The following is a 23271-nucleotide window of genomic DNA, read 5'->3' on the forward strand; positions in this document are numbered from 1 at the left end:
ATTTTTAAACATATGTATAGTTTGGTTTAGCAGGTCTCCTTCTAGGAATTTATTCCAAGCATTTCTTTAGAGACGAATTTTGTCTAATTCACAAGAGTGTGATGGTAATTTAGACTTATTGGTAATTTAGTCTATTTTCTTCTTGATAGACTTCTTTAGAATACTTCATCAGGAGTTATTTTTGTAAATTTGTATGTCATAGCTCCTTTCCTTCTCTCCTGTGTTCGTGGGCTGATGGCCTCTGCAGTAGGGGTAGCTTGGGGAGAGACACAGTGACACACATGCCTGACTTGGGCCGCAAAGTGAGTTTTTTAGGTGATGCAGCCAGGATCAGTTGTAGAGGAATAATTGCAGATATTGCCTTTGATTCCTTTTATCTCCTCTTTCAGAACATCTTTCCCGAGTCCTGAGGTGGCAGCTTGGCATACAGGCTCTTAAGATTTTGTTATGTCTGATACAACAGAAAGATAGTATTTCTCCTTTCTCTTCTACCCATCACACCCCATTTCCACCCCACGTCCTGGGAAGAGCTTTGGGTTTGGAATCAAAAGACCTTATTTCTAGTGCCTGTTCTGCTGACTAGCTCAGAGACTTAAGAGAAGCAAAATTACCCTTGTAAACTTACTTTCTTTCAAAGCCAAGTATCTTAACCTGTTTTGTACCTGTCTTTCTACTTAAATTCCTCCTGTTTATTCCTTAACCCATTGCAAACTAGATTTTACCCTACCGCATCTCGATAACGGCTCGAGCAGCAAAAACCTAATTGCAAAACATACAGTACATTTCCCCCCCTTTTTTAATTGGATCCCACTATTTCTCCTTTTTAGAAGTTACCAATATTTATCATTTTTCTGATTAAATGATATTATATATTTTGGGTAGTAAATACAGTCTCATGTAAAGAAAACATAGAAATATCCCTTAATCTCAGCACCCAGAAATAAACGCTGGCGTATTCACTACCTCTTATATGTACATATCATAATAGAATTAGGTTATGCTTATGTATACACTGCTTTGTGTTCTGCTTTTTGTTTCCATAACATTAATGCTATAAGTGAGTTTTAAAGGCTACGTATTTTTCTCTTTATATGGCTATTCCATAATTAATTTCTTGTGGTGAGTTCAGGTTGGTTTTCATCTTGAACACCCTGTACCTAAACCTGTTTGTGCAATGATTGTTTCTTTTAAGGCTTGCTCCCACCTTCCAGAGCCTCTTCCCACCCTTGGTTTCCCACTTCCTGCTGGTACTTTTTCCCACTATCTCTTTCATAGGGTCCTTTTTATACCTGCCTGTTAGGTTTCCTTTCACTGCTCTGGGCTTGCTGGCAGTCTCATTTACTCCCCCAGCTTCGGGCATCACCTCCTGTCTGCTTCCCATCTGTGGAGCATATCTCCTCAACGTGCTCCCTTCTGAACACTGCCTCTGTGTTGCCAACTGTTCCCCGGGTAACTCCCCCGAAAGTCCCACAGGCACCTGAAATGGATGTAACGAGGCTAAAGAAACCACGGGTGATCTCCTTTTAGGTCTTCCCGTTATTTATCTAGCATTTACCTGGAATATTTTAGACGCTTTGGTTTATAAGCCAAAGTAATCCAAGATATGAAATGATCCCTTAAGGGGTTCCAAGTGGGCACAGTAATCATAACACAGTGCCTGCATAGCCTGCAGGGCTGTGTGCTCTTCTATTCTTAACTCTCGCCCTCCTTTTCCTCCTAGTTCCCTTAATGTAAACCTGCCCCTTTATCCTCCTTGCCCTTTAAAATGTACACAGAAGTGATGCCCCTTAGTGGCAGAACAGCAACTTCCTCCTGTGCTGATTGTTCATAGCAAAAATGACTGTCTTTTTTCCTTGTGCAAGTGAACAAATGGTTATTGTTATTGTGATATGTTGCTGAACCATTGATAGGTACTTTTTTGCAATTCTAGTAAATACTTCTGATTAGTACCACAGCATCTCAGGTACCTTAATCTTCCTTTGAGTGTTTTGGGGAAAAGAAAATAGACAAAATATGTTCCCTTTGTACAAGAAGTTGAGTTTTTTGAGAAGCTGAGACAAGGATATTTAGTGCTTGTTTTAAGATTACTTTATGATGTCTGTATAGTAGATGTTACTCCAGCTTTGGGGATTATAATTTAATCTTGTAACTTAAAATTCTCTTTTCTAGTCTGATACTTGTAGTAGCCAGTCGAGAAATACTTGTTGAGTGATTAGAATGATCCTTGAAAGCCTTCATGCTTTAAAACAAACAAACAAACAAACAAAAATGATTGTTTTAAAGAAAAGTAGTATAACCACATTAAATATAATCTGGAAAATAAGAGGGGGAAAAAAACCATACTGTTAATCTCACCTAACAAATTTGTTGGCAGAATTTTTATATATCTGGTTGTTTTAAAAGTTGTGTTTATGTAGTTAAAATTATGCATCCTGCCTTTTCCCACTTACTATGTCATTTTATGACTTTCTTTAAATGGCTGCTTAATAATCCATTAGTTGCAGAAACTTTTGGCCCTATTGTATGCACAGTGTTTATGAAGAAGAGTAGATGGTACATTTGTTTCTAAAAGATACGATTCTTAATAAAATGTAGTTGCTTATCACATGAATTTTAATACGTAGGAGAATGATAACCCTCTTATTGTAAGGTCAGTGCCTTTTTATTTTCAAACATTTAAACCTGAAACTTGAGGAAGTTGGTTGTCAGTTGAGAGTAATATACCATATGTCAGCTGTGTATTTTGGAGAAGTTATAAACAGAAGTTAGATAGCTGCTTATGTGGAGAATTATTGTCATAATTCTTAATGTTAACATTGTGTTCTTTTATAGATTATGGAGCTTTGTGGTGCAACTAGACTTGGTTATTTTGGAAGAAGTCAGTTCTATATTGCTTTGAAACTTGTAGCTGTTGCCCAGTCTGGCTTCCCTTTAAGAGTGGAAAGTATAAATACAGGTAAATATGGAATATTAGTAACTGAAATGAAAATGAACTTCTAATCACAAATGAAGTAAAGTCAGAACTGTTGAGTCTTTCTGATGTTTCAGTGGCATTTGTGACGTTGAGTTAGTGTCATGTCTTTTACTACCATGCTCTTTTCATTTGTTAATATTAGAAAAATATGTCTGTCTTAACTCTGTTATGGCATATATGTACTTCATACATATTTGATGGTAATATAAAAACTGTTAAAATGGTAATTTTTAAAAATTAATTTACTAAAAATTGCTTAGAATTTAGATGAATCATTTTATCAAGGGAAATGATGAATTATAGTGCCCATCTTCATATATGCTTTCCTTATATTCTTTTCTACTAACTAAGTATAAAACAACATTATACTTTGTGTTTTCCTGTTTGGAAAAGCCATGAAAGCTCCATTTGAAATTAGAAAGTATTAGTTACCCAAAACTTTGATTGACAGACACAGTATTAAAAATATTGGCAGACTAAAACCCAAATACAAGCATCTAACCACCTTACAAATGTCACCTAGGATAATTTGTTTTTCTGTTACTTGGAGGCTCATTGATGCCTAAGTAGATGGAAATTCTATAAAGGTAGGCACTTAAATGCAGAGTTCTTTGGTTTTCATAGGAAAGGCAGGCAAGAGAAAACTTGAGGTTTTAGAATTAGAATTAGAATTTTTATAACATAGTTTTAAGTACCAGCTCAGTTTATTAGTCATCCAGAGGTTTTCATTGTGGAGCTCTGGTTTGCCACGTATCATTGTTCTAGAGTTGAGAGTTTACATTCTTTTCAGGTAATTTTGAATTCCTTTACATAAATGCTGAATAAACAATGTTTTCCCTTCTTAATGTGGAGATTCTAAAGAGAAATTCTGGTAATCATGGTGGAAGGAAGTACACTTTCCTCTAAAAATGGTTCTGCTGCTGTATTGTTCTAGTCTAAAAGTGTGCAGAGAAATTCTCAGTCTTTTATCCTCTTCTCTATTTAAAATTGAATGTAGAATATTTGCCTGTAGGAGTGTCATAAGCTAGACTAAAGTGGGTGGGTGTAACTAACGCCTTGTTCTGTGTCCTTGGTAGGTGAACAGTAAGATGTTTTCAGGAATTTCTGCAATGAAAATGTCTAGATTAATCTAGTCTCAAACTTAGTGACATATTCTTATTTTGCTTAGAGCTCTAACATCTTCCTTTAGGGAACCAGTGTGAGTAGAAACAGCCTAGGCTTCGGGGTCTGACTCACCTGGGTGCAAATCCTAACTGTCAATGACCTTGGTATCTTGGAGTCTCAGTTTCTTTCTCTGTAAAATGGGGTTGATATGGTTATGAGACGAGATAGATATAAAGTACAAGCATAGGGCCAGACATGCAATGAACATTTAATACAGCTTAACTCCTTAAGGACAGTTTGGTGTTACTACTTCTTTCTAGGTTAGAGTTTCCCTAAACAATCTAAGGGAGATGATCTGAATTTTGTAGAGATAAACATTTTGTGTCTGTTGTTTCTGTATCAGTTTTTGCAAAAATTCTTTCTAATGTCAAATTCATCTCTTATTTCAGTTTTTCGTATGTATACCGTTTTTTATTTTGAAGTAAATTATTTTTGTGGTTAACAGTAAAGGACCTTCCTCTGCCAAGATTTGTTGCTTCAAAGAATGAACAGGAATCTCGTCATGCAGCTTCATATTCTTCAGACTCTGAAAATCAAGGGTCTTATTCTGGTGTAATTCCCCCACCACCGGGCAGGGGGCAAGTGAAAAAGGGATCCACAAGCCATGATACTGTCCAGCCTCGTACATCTGCAGATCAGCAGGTAAGCACTTGCGTGTAAATGCTACCAGTTGATGTCCTGTGCTGATGCTTACACTGAAACATTTATTGAGTGCCTTAGTAATGAAAATGTTACCTTAAAATTTAAATTTTAAAGTAATGATGTTCTTTCTAGGAACCTGTATCCCCAGTAGTTTCGCCACAGCAGTCTCCACCAACTTCTCCACACACATGGAGGAAGCACAGCCGCCATCCCAGTGGAGGAAACAGTGAGAGGCCTCTTGCAGGACCTGGGCCATTTTGGTCTCCCTTTGGTGAAGCACAATCAGGTATTTAGAAATTTTTTAAAGTAACATTTATTAAGGGTTGTAAATTGAAGAAGGCTTGATAATGTTCCTTTAAGAGTTGCCTCCAAGTCAATTTTTAATTATATGTTAAATGCCTTAAAGAGAAGCAAAAGCCAACTGTGAAAGTTTCTAAGTAGATATATCACTTTGAAGAGTGGTAATTGCATTTATTTATATCTATGATGCTTAGACAAAAGTTTACTGGGATCAGATTCTCTGAAGGGTAAAATGAATAAATAAATATTCCTAGGGATATATTCCTAAGTATAGATTATATTAGTGAAGGGATGTACACTTTGTTGTAAAAATGATTCTGCTGCTATATTGCTTATTACAGCAATAAATTGGTTATACCAAATGAGGTATAATTTTAAATTGACAGAAAAGATTCCATTTTGGAAATTGTTAACATTTCTTCAAAGTTAGCATTTAAAAGAAAACTTTTATATGTGTGTGGTGATTTGTTATCATTAAAAACCTTGTAACTTTATTTTTTTCTCCAAAAATGAGTCAGCATGTTTACCCATTCTGCTTTTAGGTTCTTCTGCTGGTGATGCAGTATGGTCAGGGCATTCTCCACCTCCACCTCAAGAAAATTGGGTCAGTTTTGCAGATACTCCACCAACCAGTACTCTTTTAACCATGCATCCTGCTTCTGTCCAGGTGTGACATTTTATTGGTATTGCATTTTTATTTGCTTCATTCAGAGTATTGCTGCAGTCATTGTTTTCATATTTTGCTGTTGCAAATTTTATAAATGCAAGTTCACTCTTTTACAAAAAAAACAGAACTCTGTGCGTTTTCTTCAAGTCTGTTTTCATTGGAATGTTTCACTGAAAGTTTTGGCTGATTTTCTTGCTGATTCCATAGTGAAGTTTTGAAAGGTTTCTGCATCTAGGAATATATTTGCTTGGCTTTCTTAGCACATTTTACATAACTTTCTGTTGCTTACATATTGCTGTCGTTCTACACATTTATATAATCATTGTGCAAAAACGTTTAATAATCTATATAGCAAATATGTGGTTTGCTGATGAGTTTCTGAAGACTTCTTATTTTTTAAACATCCACAAAAAATAAGTTTTACTTTCAAAGATAAGTAACCTAGCGATCTTGGTCCATGTAATCATATAGATAGATGCTGTACTGAGGAAAAAATGTTTCATTACAGGACCAGACAACAGTACGAACTGTAGCATCAGCTACAACTGCCAATGAAATTCGTAGGCAATCCAGTAGTTATGACGATCCCTGGAAAATAACAGATGAACAAAGACAGTATTATGTAAATCAATTTAAAACCATTCAGCCTGATCTAAACGGATTTATTCCAGGTGAGTTGTTAAAAACAGAAGTTCTTCTAGATGGGATAGGACAATTTCAATTTCATAATCTCAAAAACATGGTTTTATTGGTCAGAGATTATAAAGGATAAATTAATTCTCAAATTGCCTAAAAACTTTATAATCGCTGGAAACCAAAAACATGACATGTACACATGTTACGGTTACCTTTTTCGCAGTGACAAAAGTCTTAAGACTCTTACCTCACATTTTATTCTTGGAGCTTTAAGTTCAGAATAACATTAAACAACACTGTTTTAATATTTCAGGATCTGCAGCTAAAGAGTTTTTTACAAAATCAAAACTTCCTATTCTTGAACTTTCTCATATTTGGTAAGTGTGGTATATCATTAGTTGGGTAATGTGGGTTGTTTCAGAGGAGTTTATAGCAGGTAGATTTTTGCACTTTAAAAAATAAACTATTAGAGTAACCTTTTCAAGAATAATCTCAAAGAACTCAGTATTGCCTTATAATAGCCAGCTTCTCTCTCACTCTTTAGAAAAGAAATGTGATAACACTGTAGTAGTTCTTTACAATGTGCTATAAAATTCTTTAAGCTGTATCACCTGTTTCTTGTTGAAAGCATAATGTGTGGAATAAAAGCTAGTTTGCTCATACATGGTTATGTTTATCACATTTGTTTTTTAACAAGTTTAGTAAGTCCTATACCAAGGCATGATCTTAAGGACATGCTTAGCTGCCATTTAAATATAGACTGAGACTCAGGGATAGCTGCTGTGTAGTTGAAATTAGCCATTAAAACACAAATTACAATCACAGATTATTTTTTAAAAACAATTATTGGATAAACAAATGTTATTTCTACTGTATATCAGTGTATTTCTTTACATTCTAAATTATTTTGTTATTAAGGTTTTTAGAAGCATAGGATGCTATGGTAGGAAGTAGGTAGATAATGCCTAAAACCGAAAAATCAAGAACTAGCAATATGTGCATGCTATTTATGTAGTTTAAGGTAATGGATAAAAAAATGGTTGCATCTGCAGTCAGAAAATCGACATCAGGGTGGGGCTACTCTTTCTTTGTATCAAGCCTTGTAATTCTATTGGATGCTTTAAAGTGCATACATGGAGAAGTTTGATAACAATAAAAACAGTTTTTAAAAATTTCAGTGACTTACTAACTAAGCCTAGCTTTAACTAAATCCTGTTACTAAAAATGCATATGGGTTAAAGGTCATTTTTTGGTGACTTTATTTATTGGGACTGTTTCGTCAGCATTTTATTTTGAGAATTTAAGGCATACAGAAAAGCTTAAAGAATTGTTCCTTGAACACCCATATGCCCGCTGCCTACAGTTAACAGTTTGCTATATTTGTTTTATTACATATCTTTCCATCTATGGAATTTAAAAAATTATAGATTGCTATTTTCTGGGAAAGGATTTCTCTTCTTTTTGAGACCTAAAGGGAGTCAAAGAAGAATATGATTATATTAATACTAAGTTTTTCTTCTAGGGAACTCTCAGACTTTGATAAAGATGGAGCCTTGACACTGGATGAGTTTTGTGCTGCTTTTCATCTGGTAGTTGCTAGGAAGAATGGCTACGACTTACCGGAAAAACTCCCTGAAAGCTTAATGCCCAAGCTGATTGATTTGGAAGATTCAGCAGGTAAGATCGGGAGCTGAAGAGACCTGATTGCATGTTTAATAAACATAACACTTGATTCTCAAAGCAAAATAAAGATAGACGTTAAAACTTAGTTTAAGAGCATAAACATTTCATCAGAAGCACGTAGATTTGCCATCAGAATAGGATGTACAGGCTGAACCTGGATTAATGGCTTGGCTTATTTAGTAAACTTTAAATAAAGAGATTAAGAATACATGCCACTATTTCACCTTACACTAGTGACTTGCAGAGATCTGAAGAGCATTTCATAGTGTCTTGTTACTTTGCTGCCTTTAATTGCATTATAAATTGTCTGAAGTGGGTAAAGTAGCCTGTCTTTATTATCAACATTTTTCCATTTAATGCATCTTGATTTGTTGAAGGGAATGCCTGGTTTATCCTTAGACCTCTGCAGTCCGCAAGCATTTTCCTTTAAAAAGCCCACCTCTTTTCTTCAGACTCTAAAGAAATCTGGGAAATTTGTATTTGATTGTAGATAGCGCTTTTTAAAAAATGTTTACAAGAATGCTTTTATAAGTGCTCATATTTACTGGTAACTTTCTTTAAAAGGAAATAAGACTACAAGGGGTAAACAATGAGTACTTTTTTCTTACATTCTGAATGAATAAGAGGACATTAATGCTAAATTCTTAATGCGCCTAATTAAAACTAAATTATTGTTTTCAATTTTTCTATCTAAATTCTCGTATTTTATGTTGGAAGGAATTTTATGCTTTTAAAAAGAGAAGATAGAACGGAATTTGGCTTTTAAAAGGGCAACGTCTGTTTAACTCAGAAATGCAAGTCATATGACTTCACTGTCTAAATTATACGGAAAGAACCATATACATGTCATTTTTGTCAGGAAGAGAACAGTCTCCTTGGAGTTAAGAATCTGAGTGTGCTTCTAGTTTTGCTAGTTACTCTGTGACCTTCCTTGGGCAAGTTCTAACCATTTACTCTTATTTTTTCCTTCTGTTTCTCCACCTGAAATGTGGATTTGATGCCATTCATATTTTAAGACCTGAATTGTATCCTGACCTTTTATCAACCAATAGGTTGATTAAATAATTTACTGTTGATGTCAGTTTTTTAGAAACATTATCCTGTGAGAATCCTAGGATTTGCCTAATCATTTCAGGTAGTTATTTGGCATCAGTTACCCTCTAACTTGAGCTGAAAGCTAAGTGGTTTTGTCAGATAATTTTGCTTCAGAGTTCTTTGGTTTACCTAATTAGGAAATAAACAAAAATCACTTCTTTATTTAGCTTTTTGCTAGTAGCCAAAAGGGAAGCAGTTTTGATAGCTACAGACTTGCTGCATCATTGATTTATAAATTAGGCTTGTATGTAGAGTTTTTCTATGACTTTAATTTTTTAAAAACTGATAGTATACTAATACAAGAAATAAGTCAAGCTTATTCTGTTGTATGTCATTTTCTAGAGACTTGTCTGATCTTGTTATCTATTGGATTCAGATAGGTGAATCTGGCTTTTGCATGTAGTCAGTAGAGTCTTTTTTTTCTTTCTTTAATTTAAATAAAGTCTGGTTCTTTGTCATGTTGATCTACTGATGGAATTTTAAGGCTGATGATGCAAGAGGTTCTTTCCTGGGCATTTGTCTTTTTACACCTGTTAGATTTGTTTAGCAAAGAGACACTCTGGTTTTTTGCCTGCATGTATCTATACACTATTGCTCTAACTATAATTTTAAAGGTGTCAAAGACTCAGCTTTTTCCAATTCTAACATAATATTATATGGTTTTCCAGTCAAATTTATTGTAAACATTTTGACCACACAATATTAGATTAAGATCTACTTTGCCTACTTTCAAATGATGAATTTGGAGTTCTATTTTGAGGTGGGAAGAACCATTTAATCTTTTTTCTCCTACCTATCATAAGCCTGAGGTTCATGACACAAAGTCCTTTGAATATAGAAATTGTCATGTGACCCTGTGATTCAATCAGTATCCTTAAAAAACATTTTAAAATAGCTGTGTTCTTAGAAGTTCCCAGTTAAAGGAGGCATACCCAAACACTTTCTTTTGGCTGATCTGAGAACTTATCATAAATATTCCTTCTGTGGAGACTTTGTGCCTTACAGGCAAAGGTGGTTTCTATCTTCTCTGATCTTGCACAGCATATCCTATGTGCTGTTCATTATGGCACACATTATGCTGAATCCTGTTCTTTTTTTTTCCTCTTTCTACCACTACGCTCTGAGCGCCTTAAAAAAAAAACAGGAAATGTATCATATTCATTGTAGTATCCTCAGGACCTAGCACTTTGCAGGCATGGACCTTAGCTCAGTAAATAATTATTGAGTAAATTATGCTCAATATGTGCCATTTTTAAAGTAGTGTTTTTTCCTTAACATTTCTGTCTTTGAAAATAGTCATTTGTTTTTGTTTTTGTTTTTAATAAATTTATTTATTTATTTTTGGCTGTGTTGGGTCTTCATTTCTGTTCGAGGGCTTTCTCTAGCTGCTTCGAGCGGGGACCACTCTTCATCGCGGTGTGCGGGCCTCTCACTATCACGGCCTCTCCTGTTGCGGAGCACAGGCTCCAGCTGTGCAGGCTCAGTAGTTGTGGCTCACGGGCCTAGTCGCTCCGCGGCATGTGGGATCCTCCCAGACCGGGGCCCGAACCCATGTCCCCTGCACTGGCAGGCAGACTCTCAACCACTGCACCACCAGGGAAGCCCAGTCATTTGTTTTAACTTTATGATGTTGGGACATATTAAAATATTAGCTCCACAAGTATTCTATATTTACAATTTAAGTAACTCTTACAGAAAAATAGATGATGAATAATGATGACTTGAGTTATAGTTGCTTGAAGTAACAAGCTAAGCTTTCTGTAGGCATGCAAACATAGGTGGGATATATATGTATTTTTTCCAAAGTCATTTGAACAGATTTATAGGATTAAATATACCAGATAAAACAGAACAACAAAGGACCAGAGGTAGAAGTACTTGTGTAGACCTGAATTAAAATAGTTAACATTGAACATCACTGAATTTGACAGCTGGAGTAAATAAAAAGGGAAACTTGACTTTCGTTGTCTTATAAAAGAAAACACACAAGAATTCATCTGTGGAGGCTTTCTGAAGCTGAATTCAAGAAAGAATGGTAATCTTCTAGGAATAGCTATCTTCTTTTCTTCTAAATTTTTAAAAATTTTATTGGAATATAGTGGACTTACAATGTTGTGTTAGTTTCAGGTGTACAGCAAAGTGAATCAGTTATACATATACATATATCCACTCTTTTTTTTAGATTCTTTTTCCATATAGGTCATTACAGAGTATTGAGTGGAGTTCCCTGTGCTATTCAGTAGGTACTTATTAGTTATCTATTTTATATATAGTAGTGTGTATATGTCAATCCCAATCTCCCAATTTATCCCTCCCCCCTCTTAGGAATGGTTATCTTCTATTAAAAAAAAAAAAAAGATTAAGGCGACCTGCTAGCCTACCACAATTGTATCTTAAAGAAAAAGAAAAAAACAAACACGTTGAGTTATTATACATTTTAAACTCAATCTCCACCTCTTAAACTCAGTTTCCAAAGAATCATCTTTGTAGCACAGTTTCAATTTTACGTGTATTTTTTTGCGATTATTTGGTCAATCTCTCTTAAACTAGATTAGAGGTTCCTGGGCAGATAGTAACCAGATTGGTCTTGTTCATCATGTTTAAGCACCTAGCAGGGTGCAAATTGAGTACACATAAGTAGACGTTCACATTTGTGAAATGACTAAATTGGCTGAACCACTTGTTTAAAACTGTTTCGTGTCTTCACACCACACTGCTCACGTGAGCACCTCAGTAGTATCTGCTTGAGATGCTCAGAGGTAAAGGAATTTGTTCACTATTCTGAGTCCTCCATAATTGCTGCTTTGTACAGTAAACTTGAGCATGTGTTTCACTGTTCTTGATATGGTGCATAGATAGCATAGGTCCTCAAGCTCCTAGTGGTACTTTTAACATGAATATTTTTAAAAGCCAGACTTTTTATTTATGAGTCATATACCAAAAATACATACTTGAGACTAGCTTGATGTGAGTTAATCAATGTTAATAGTTTCTCTTGTGTTCACCCAGAAAATTTTAACATACAAAAGCCTGCAGAAGTAACACATGCAGCTATCTGTTTTTACACAAGTGCATTCACGTCCTTGATTTTTTTCTAATAGTGTTGTACATCTCTGCACTTTGTTACATATAGAGCTGTCACATTCTTTATCATAATTAGTGAATGTTCCTTACTTCAACCAGTTTCTTATTGATGGAATTTTCGGATAGTTTCCTGGCTTTACTTTTAAAATGGTGTTGCAAAAAAAAAAAAGATACATATATTTTTGTTTTGTACAGAGAACCTCGAATCTTTGTTTTGGAAAATTTACTCTCCAAGTGCCTTTAGTTGCAGAGGAAAATGAAAATAAGCACTAATATTCATCATTAACTTTACACCTAAGGAATTAATTCTCAAGCCCCCCCCCCATATATGTGTACATTCTTAGCACTCGTGTCATTTCTTTTCAGATAGTGGGGTATTGGAGGTGATGAATCAGTACAATTGTAAATATTGGCAAACGTGCACCATTTAGTGAAACTGGACAAAATAACTAAACTCCTCAAATTCCTGGCAAAAACAGTGACAGACAAGGCTAGCTGATACTTGAAGGAGAAAAATCTCTGCAAGAATGACACGATAGGGGCTTTAAAAGATTATGGTTTAAATATCAGTGGATTTAGTAAGAGTCTTTGGGAATACTTAACAATACCGTTAATTATTTTTTACAGAAATGAGCTTTTTTCTTTATGATTGTGTTGTGAAAGTCAAAATGAAGTGAAGGGTGTCTGTCTTGCTCTGTTAGGACGACAACTCCATGGAAATAAATGGGAGCCTTGTCTTCTTGCTCAATACTGTATCTTTGTTTACTATATTTACTTATAGGCCCTCAGTAAATGTTCACTGACTGAATTCATGCTTTTATTAATTTTGCCACCAAATTTCACCCAAAATCTTTAACATCTTTTATGGTTTGTTCTTTATGCTCATTTTCTGTGTAAGTCTTGAAGAAAACGCCCCAGTTTAGTTGTGTTTTCTCTTTATGAAATTTTAGTCCTTATTTTAAGTGGATTAACTTTATACTTAGATAATGGAAACCTCCTGTATATCTGTGGGTAATATTCTTTGAAGTATAATAGCTGAGCCAAATAGTATTTGCTATAAAATGTTGATCAGTACTGCAAAAAAAAAAAAAAGAGGCAACAAATGCAATTTAATTAGTATTTGGGGTAAGTGTTTTATTGTTTTCAAGCCTTGTTGGACATGTTTTTACATTCATTTTTAAAAAATCTTTGGTTTTAATTCAAAACTAATAGACTTCTACATAGTCCTTCTTAAAATCTGCTTACTGAGTAAGTTTCCATTTTGTGGAGTATTGGGGAGAAGTGGAATTAATTTTAGAAATAGAACTTAGTTTTTCAATCCATGTAATATCATTCAAGGCAAACAAAGCATATCTTAAATTAAGTCTTTAATTTCTTTCTGCATATGCATTGCTTATCCCTGTCTTTTAAGTGTGAATGAAAAAGGTACTATTTATAGGGGGGTTTTTTTAACTTAAAATTTATCCACACCTGTTTTTTTAAATTTTAAATGTTTTTTTCTTGTACAAATAATATTCACATCTCAAATAAAAGATATAGTTACTTTTTCTTAGATGAAGCTGATAAATGAAATTAGAACCTTGAACCTACATGACTGAAGAATTCTTCCTAGATTTGTTTTGCTACTTGAAAAGAAAATAAGTTTTAAACCATAAGACTTTAGGGAGTGTATATATTTCTATTAGATTGATAATAGCTGGCAGTCATTTTGAAACAATTTTTTAGTGTATTGAGTATAATAGTAGGAAAATGAGAGAAATTTGGGGTGGGTAGATTATAAACCTAGAATGAAACTGAAAGAGGTTCTTTCTCTTTAAGAAAGAGGTTGTTCAGCAGGTACACTGAACTGAACTGAATCTGGGAACTTTTTAGGGTCTATGGAGCCTAGAAGGATGAAAACTACTGACAGTGTTTTTATTTTCTAGTGCGATCCTGAAAATAAGGTTTGCACTTTTCATATTATCATCACTAACTTTTTTTTTTTTTTTTTTTTTTTTTGCGGTACGCGGGCCTCTCACTGTTGTGGCCTCTCCCGTTGCGGAGCACAGGCTCTGGACGCGCAGGCCCAGCGGCCATGGCCCACGGGACCAGCCTCTCCGCGGCACGTGGGATCTTCCCGGACCGGGTCACGAACCCGTGTCCCCTGCTTCGGCAGGTGGACCCTCAACCACTGCGCCACCAGGGAAGCCCTATCATTACTAACTTTTAAATGTAGATTGACAGTACATCAGTATGATCACACTGGGTTGTGCCTTCCAGGTACACTTTTATACATGGAAATACTTTTTGCATAAAAGCCCTTTTGGGGTTGACTTTAACCAATAATTTAGGCTCATGCTCTTCTTTTTCAGCCCTGATGCTCTGATGATGTCAGGGCCAGAGCAGAACCCTCAGAAGGGAGGCAGGGTTGACGCAGTGTTCCAGCAGGAGGCTAGGTTGGAACACTGCATCAGGTAAGAGTAAAATTACACCCCTGCCTCCGTAAGGATACAGTCTTAAAGACTAACTTTTGTGGGCGGCTATGAAGCTCTTTGTTGGAGTATTTATATAAGGAGCCAAGTTGAAGGAAGTGTAGTTTATTTACAGACATAATGCCTCTTCCCAGACTCATGACTGTTAGTTTCTAGAACATAGGTAATTTGCTCTTTTTCTACTGCCATTTGTTGTTCTATATATGAAGTTAGGAAAGAAGTAGTGTGTAATTTTGCTAATTTATTCCAGAGATAATTTTTGAATTTTCTAGGACAGTGATTTTTTTCAAACTTTCTCATCTTAGGGACCCCTTTACATTCTTAAAAATTTTTGTGGACCCCAAAAAAGGCTTTCTTTTTGTAGATTAGATCTGTCAATAGTAACCCTATTAGAAATTAAAACTGATACATTTTTTAAAAATACTACTTTATTTTAAAGTAACAAGAATAAATCCCTTACATATTAGCATAGGTATTTTTAGGAAAATAACCATATTCTCCAAAATAAAAAAATTGTGAAAAAGGTGGCATTGTTTTACACTTTTGCTAATCTCTTTCATATTTGGTGTAACAGAAGACAGCTTAGAATCTCAACTAGCTGCATTCTGCATTCAATCTGATGAGTGTGTTACTTTGTTTGAGGTATATCAGCGGTTGGCACACCAAGCCCTGAGGCCAGATCCAGTCTGCTGACTGTTTTTGTATAACCTGCAAGCAAAGAGTGGTTTTTGTTTTCAAAAAAGAATAATATTTATCACACATGAAAATATAAGAAATTTGAATTTCAGCATCCATAAATAAAAATTTATTGGAACAGGGCCAAGCCCATTCCTTTGTGAATTACCTATAGCTGCTTTTGACAGCAGCACAGTTGAGTGGTTGCAACAGAGACCTTATAGCCTGCAAAGCCTAAAATATTTACTGGCTAGCCCTTTGCAGAAAAAGGATGCCAATCCTTAGTACATGAAGAAAATTGGGCCTCACGTAGTGAAAGGGAGGACTATTTTCAGATAATTTTGGATATTCTTTGGTACTGCACCAAAGCTCAACAAGTGGTAATTTCTTAAAGGTTAATTGCAGTGTAAAAGCTGAAACCATATTAATGAATTGTTTGTACTGTTACATAGATCTGTCTTGAGCTTTGAATGAATCTTTTACCCATGCACGGCTTTGTAACATAATGCACTGATTATTTGTAAAATATCAGTTCATTGAGTTGTACAGATCTTTCAAATGTTGGGACATTTTATTATAAAATATCAAAATGTGTGTTTGTTAATATCACAGCCTATCTTATCAAGGAAGTACTGGGAAGCTCTTGAGCTTATAGACATAGATGTACATTTTCCAAAATTCTAACCTTCACTTAAAAGCTCAAACTTTATCATTAGTAACAAATACTGAAAATTGTTACTTTCCTTGAAGGGACAGGGTCACTTAATCCATTTTCGAGAAAATCCCTGCCTAATAGCCATGTCTGAATAATGACAGTTTATCACCTGTTCTTTCAAGAATAATAGTGGCCTGTTCAGCTGACGTCTGAGTCGCACTGAGACCACCGTGGCACTTGAGAAGTGCTGCATATGTGTTTCCCATTTTGCCACAGAATATTGTAAAAATGTGTTTCCAGGGGTGAGATTTAATAAAACTAATAATGTTTACTGCTTCATTGTGAACATCCTTCAGTGAAATTGTCATGCATATTTATTGATTTATTTATTTTTACATATTTTAACTGGGATGCATGGTGGTAAAGAATACAATGACTGCTATATTGTAGCAGTAATCACTGTATATTTAGATGCCGCTGCCTTGATTCTTGCTAATAAGCTAGCAGTTTTACCCACCATTGCCTTTGCACCATCAGTGCATATGCCAACACAGAGAAAAAGCATTATTACTATTACAAAATAATTTTGACGTTTTAGACCCCCCTAACAGTGTCATGGGGACTCCCAGGAGTCCACAGTTCGCAGTATAAGAACTGCTACTGTAGGAAAATAACTGTAGTGGAATGACTATGAAGTATAATTATTTGGGTGAATAACACTAAAGTTCTTAGCCTCAAGGGGCTGGACCCACTGCAGCTTGGTACTAGTGAATCAAAGAGGTACCCAGAATCCATCCCAAACCTGAACTTCCCTGCAGTGGGGATGGTGTACACTCTGGCCCTAAATTTGTCAGTAGAAGACTAACAGGAGAACAGAGGTCTAGACAAGTCAAATCAGGTCCCCAGTTTGCCTTAAGGTGACATTTGAAACTGAAATAATAATGCAGTATGACTTTTAAATAGGTTCTTTTGAAAATTAATCATCCTATAGTTAATACTATTTTTATTCTATTTTTCTTTTCTTTAATATCTGCTTTGGGAGATCTTTTAAAGACGCTTCTTCATTCACCATCCTTCTGACAGAGTTTCACTTCCGGTAAACTATCAAATCTAAAGCTATTATCCTTTCTTTAACTCCCTTTCCTTTTGTTTTAATTTAATAAATTTATTTGATATTTATTTTTGGCTGCGTTGGGTCTTCATTGTTGCACACAGGCTTTTCTCTAGTTGTGGCGAGCAGGGGTTACTCTTTGTTGCGGTGCACGGGCTTCTCATTGCGGTGGCTTCTCTTGTTGAGGAGCACAGGCTCTAGGCGCGCGGGCTTCAGTAGTTGTGGCACGTGGGCTCAGTAGTTGTGGCTCGTGGGCTCTAGAGCGCAGGCTCAGTAGTTGTGGCGCACGGGCTTAGCTGCTCCGCAGCATGTGGGATCTTCCTGGACCAGGGCTCGAACCCATGTCTCCTGATCTCTGCCTAGTGACATATGTGGTCTCCCCTCACCCCTCGTCCATCCTCTCCCACATTTGCCGAAGTAGGCTGTCATACTGCTCTGATGTAGGGCTCACTAGAAGCATCTTACTGGTGAGGTCCAGCTCCAGTTTGCCGTCAAGCGCCTTGCCGTCCTCGCTGCAGTCCAAGTTGAAGCCGCTGTGGAGCCGGGCGGCAGCTGCCCCCGGAGAGCTGGGCTCGGGGGTGAACATAGAGGCCGAGACCGGCGAGTCCATCCGGGAGCGACTCTGCTCTGCCACCATCTTTAATATGTAATAACTTAGGCTAATTCATCTCCCTGTGTTACCATAGAAAAAAAAGTCCATGATTTTTGTTTACACTGAAAACCACAAGCTATTTCCATGAGGAATTTGCTGCTACTATTTATTATAAATAATTTTTTCATTAGGTTTTCTCTAAGAGCTTTGAGTTAAGAGGTCTTCATAGAACATTATATAAAGCATTTCTGCCTCTTATTTGTTCTATATCACTTTGGCACTTTTACTGAGAAAGAGATAGAATTAAGAAAGAAATAGCAACAATGCTTGATCTTAGAAAACAAAAATTTATCAAAATATGATGCTGGACTACAAATTAGAACTTGCAGTGTGATATGACTATAAAGAAATAATGTCAGGGTGAGTAAAAGGGAGGTGTTTTGAGGTAGTCATGTAACAGAATAGGTGAAGAAAAATTTTGAGACTTCTTCAGAGTATCAATAGTTAATTTTGGTTCTAGGAAAATAATGGTAAAGAAGAATGAATTTAAATGAAGAAGAACACACAAAAGTTACTCATTCAATAAATATTTGAGTGCCTGATATGTGGTAGGTCCTGTGCTAGGCACTAAAATGTGAAGGATTTACTTATGAATAGACTGGAAGGTTAAAACCTATACATTGCTAAGTTGTTATATGGCTGTCTGTATAGGAATCTGAAGTATAGTACTAGTACTAACATTTAATGGCAGATGTCTTTCTTTCTGATGGAGAAACTCAGGTACTATTTATTTTATTCAACTTGCCCATGGTCAAACAATGAGATAGTGATGGATATTAGAGTCATATTTTTGATACAGGTTCTAAACAGATTAGGTATTCCCCATTAATTTGGCAATCAATGTGATTTTCAGACTGGGATTATATTCAAAGCCCTGTAAAATTTGGGACGATTGGAATGAGAATTTAGTTACCATTAAATTCCTTCTGTTTTTAAATTACAATTTGAGAGCTTAGAGAGGGCTTATTAACTAATTAAAATTAGAACATGATATCACATAATTCTTTAAAAACCACTTTGAAATCCTGTCATGGATTTGTAGCTCTCTCAGTTAAGTCTGTAAATGCTAGTGAGCCTAATGATAAAAGTTTGTTTCGTGTGGGCTCATTGACTTTGCTTTTTGCTCATGCCTGGGCTCTTTCTCTCCTTTTGCTGTCTGCCTTGAAAATATATGCTGCTTCTTGGTAACAAGGAAGACTTGTAGAGAAAATACGAGAAAATTAGTGTAAATCAGCAGTTCCCAAAGTATATGCCAAGGGAATATTGAGGGATTTTTGTCTGATAAAAAAAGGTTTATATTTGGGAAAAACTGATTTAAACATGACAAGTCTTTGATATACAAATGTGCGTGGGGACACTCCAACAGGGAATTATAGTATCCCCAGATTTATTTGAATAGAAAACCTAATATTTAAAAATACCTTACTGATTAATATTCCATGGAATACACTTTGGGAACTGGTACAAATCCATCCCTACTAGGAAAAGATTCAAAGTATGTACCCTATTGCATTGCTATGTACAACACTCTTTTTCTACTTATTTCTAACTAGATTTTATTTTCATGGAAAACTCTGGTTTCAGGTAGACAGTAAGTTGCAGGAATAAGTATTGCCTGATTGTCTGATTGTTAAGATGTTTGTTTTGGGAACGTGAGAAAAGGAAATTCAGATTATAAATTACTACTTGTGAAAACCTTCTGTTAGGTTTTTATGAGTAAATATTCCTAAACTAAAATATATTGTTTATAGAGAATTTCTCTTTTTTAAATTGCAGACGTTGGGGATCAGCCAGGTGAGGTAGGTTATTCAGGCTCTCCTGCAGAAGCACCTCCAAGCAAGTCTCCATCAATGCCGTCACTAAACCAGACTTGGCCTGAGCTGAATCAGAGCAGTGAGGTTAGCAAAGCTTCCCTTTTCTCTCACTAACATTCACTTTTTTAAGGTAAGAAGTTCCGAGCAGGGTAATTTCAGCATATAGCTCTTTCAGCGTGTGTGCATAGTTGAGGGACCATATCAAATGTGACTGTGATAGATATTTGTAATTATATGACTCTGAGGTTTTCAAAGTACTTTTTCATATGTATATACTATCATTTAGTTTCCACCATTCATTCCTACTAAATCCCTGTGAGTTAGATGGGGCAGATGCATGAACTTAACAGTCAAAAGGGTAAATGTCTTGGACAAGATATCTTACCGCCAGTAAGGGACAAGGGCTGAGATTTGAACACAGGTCCTTTGGACGTTCAGTCAGTTAGCACACCTGCTGTGTCACACTGCCTTCTCATTCCTGTAAGCAAGGCCTGGGATAATAGATTTGGAATCTTAGCATCAGAAGTGATATGAGAAGCCACTAAACCAGCTTTCCACATGAAAAAAATATTTTCTACATTCCAGGCTATTCATAGTAATTTATTTTATTTAATACAAAATGGAATGATTTAGCCCTATTAAATGCAGCGGTTAAAGACCATGTTATATAAGACCAAGCCCAGCGTGGAAAACAGAATTTGAGAACCACCCCCCATTACTTTGGAACTCCATTATACAAAACAATAAAAGTAGGGCCACTATGATTAGAATAAGGGAAGAGGACCTGAGGCCCTGCCTCCACAAAGCACCCTCTGAGGCCCCTCTGTTAAACCTTCATGCTCTGTAGAACTTCAATTGAAAACCACTGCTCAGCCTGTTAGAGCACTTTTCTTTGTGAACAAGTTATATTTTTTTTCCTTACAGTCTTTTGTATCACTTTTAGATAGTGCTTGAAGCTTCTGTGCTTTCTTTGTCTTTTAAAACCAGAAAAATACTGGGTTTAAAGAGACACTAGTTAATTTTGGACAACTGAAAAACAAGAGAAGTAATTGGCAGGTTTAAAGTACTTGCTGCTGCTTTATGATGTAATCACAGATACCTGCTTCTGAGACATTATAATACACATCCGTCATGCTGTCAGGTATAAAACCATTTATATAAGTGTTTTTCTGGAGGGAAGATTTAAGCCTTGAAAGAATTTGCTAGTAGAAAGGCTTTATGGAGAATAGGGTCAGTGTTCTTGAAACCACTGTTTTTTCTGCCTTTATTCATTTCTGTCATTTTTTTTAAAAAGCAGTATCAGATTAAAAGAGTATCTTTACTGATATCTGTTCATAAAAAAAAGCAACTCTTTCTAAAGCATGTCAGTTCAAAAGCCCATCTTCATTCTAAGTAAAAATCACATGTGATCATTAAAGACTAGCAATGGAAATCCCTTTCACATCTGATGTAAGCAGTTGCATTTCCCTTCTTAAATATTCTTACCAAGTTTCATTTTGTGGTGTTTGCTAATAAGGACATGAATGTCATAACTGGTTTTTTTTTTACTGTGTGTGGAAAATCAAAATGTTACTAAAACTAACATTGATTTTTGACACATTTTAATAATATTTATTTTTTTAAATTTACTTAGGATATGGAAATTATATTTTAATTTTCTACCTCAAAGCACTAATATTCTTTCAACAAATATTTACTCAGCACCTGCAAATATGGATGAGGCACTGTAGGGGATACACTAATAACAATCCGTAACATTTATTGAGCACTTTTGATGTGTCTGTTCTGTTCAAAAAGCTCTTTACATATATTAACTCTTTACATCCTTATAACAGTCCTGTGACATAGGCATTATTAACCTCACGTTACAGATGGTACAACTGGAGCACAGAGAGGTTAGATAACTTGACTGCAGGTGTGCAGCGTAACCAGGGTTCCAGTCATCTGGTTCCAGAGCCTGTGCTCTTAATCATTACACTAAAGTTACAAAGATAAGAGTGTTTCTCTGCTCTCCAGCTAGCTTACATACAGTCTTGTAAAATCAAGTAAAATCTCATGCCACCAAATAGGTAGACAAATGTCTTCTTTTTGGAAAAAAATATTCTGCATCTAAACTTTTTTCCATAGTTAGATAATTAGGATTTTTAAAACTCCTTCTGTACCTATGCAACAATAATTATTGAAGAAACTAATTATATTAACAAATATTGGTAAGTCACTTCCCTAAAGTGATGTCCCAGGATAATGTGGATTTATCTTTATTCAGGAAACATGCTCAATGCATCAGTATTTCTTAGTATATCTTAATTTTATGATTTTAAAACTAATCTTTAGGGAAAGCTGTTGAATGATTGCATTAGCCATTTCTGTAGATAATTTTTATAAATGTGTTCATTTGCTAACATTTAGTTTCTACATGTCTTCTCAAATTGAATATTACTGTTTTAAATAGTAAGTCGAACTTTGAAGCATAAAAATGTATACTTTTCTATACTGAATTATAAAAAGAGGATTTCGGTTAATGGAGTAGGTGTGTCTGTGTGTAAACATTCGTGTGTATATATTGTATATGTGCAGATGTTTTTCCTTCTTCAGAGTATAACTGGTAATTCTTAAGAATCAAATTTTAATGATAATTTTAATATGATTTTGATATAAAATCCTATACTGTTTATTACTAAGATCTTCAAATGGAATTTACTAAAATGAATAATCACTTATCACTCCACCTAATTTGAGGTATGATATTTGTATACCTCTTTTAGAAGAGTAGTATTTCATATCAAAATACATCTTCTATATATAACACATACTCAGTTGCTTGATTTGCTCTCATTGTGGCCGCATTCTGATTTTTCTAGCATGGGGTTGGAGGTGGGTGCCTGATTGGCAGTTTTGTCTTGTGGTCTGGCATGGCCCTGTTCATTATGCTGATTACAGGGGTTGACTTGCTACAGATTGACATAAGCTCAAACTTATATTAATTCCAGAATTCTTTGCATTTTATCTCAATTATATTTTATTAAATATCTATACATACGTACAGAATATGTGCACATACATAATAGAATCATCTTTCAGGGGTCGCACTGGCAAGTCGCACTGACTTGCTTTGTTTTGACCAAAACTTTGGTACTCAGAATTCATTAGTACCACCAAATCAGTGCATTAACATTTGGATTTTGAAAGAAGGATTTGAAGTTATTCTTTCTCTAGTCAAGACAAACCCCTTTATATTTTTCTTTTGTCACCATTTATACCACTTAGACTCTGTTCCTTTATTGTGTTTTGAATTGAATTCTGTAAGGCTTTGAATCTCTCCCGTAGAGATTGCAGTAAATTGTTACTGTACATTTGATCGTGAAGCTGCTCACTTTACATTACAAGATGACCCAGCATAGATAATGTAGAATGTTTATGGAAAAATAGAACTTACGGAATTTTGTCAGGCCTACGAAACACAACTTGCAGTGCAACCTCTGAATTACTTTGCTAAATCTTCTCCGGTGATCTTTTACTCCATCTTTCTCATCATGCTGACTTGTCTCTCCTCTGTCTGTTCAGCAGTGGGAGACATTTAGTGAACGCTCTTCAAGCTCACAAACTCTGACCCAATTTGATTCTAACATTGCACCAGCTGATCCTGTA

The 23271-nt window shown here is 35.4% G+C and overlaps 1 protein-coding gene across 6 annotated transcripts in view; it reads left to right on the forward strand.

Annotated features, from left to right (window-relative positions):
- Positions 1 to 23271, forward strand: part of REPS1 (RALBP1 associated Eps domain containing 1) — an 80088-nt gene that overhangs the window by 36497 nt on the left and 20320 nt on the right. For 3 of the 6 annotated variants that reach the window (XM_060115108.1, XM_060115111.1, XM_060115109.1), the window contains exons 2-10: positions 2833 to 2956; positions 4584 to 4780; positions 4913 to 5066; positions 5623 to 5747; positions 6256 to 6418; positions 6697 to 6760; positions 7906 to 8060; positions 19586 to 19707; positions 23188 to 23268. In XM_060115108.1, coding sequence (XP_059971091.1) covers positions 2833 to 2956; positions 4584 to 4780; positions 4913 to 5066; positions 5623 to 5747; positions 6256 to 6418; positions 6697 to 6760; positions 7906 to 8060; positions 19586 to 19707; positions 23188 to 23268 — 1185 coding nt within the window. The remainder of the gene's footprint in view (positions 1 to 2832; positions 2957 to 4583; positions 4781 to 4912; positions 5067 to 5622; positions 5748 to 6255; positions 6419 to 6696; positions 6761 to 7905; positions 8061 to 19585; positions 19708 to 23187; positions 23269 to 23271) is intronic. The other 3 variants (XM_060115112.1, XM_060115113.1, XM_060115110.1) reach the window with 2 other exon arrangements.

Source organism: Mesoplodon densirostris, chromosome 12, assembly GCF_025265405.1.
Source record: "Mesoplodon densirostris isolate mMesDen1 chromosome 12, mMesDen1 primary haplotype, whole genome shotgun sequence".
Taxonomy (NCBI): Eukaryota; Metazoa; Chordata; class Mammalia; order Artiodactyla; family Ziphiidae; genus Mesoplodon; species Mesoplodon densirostris.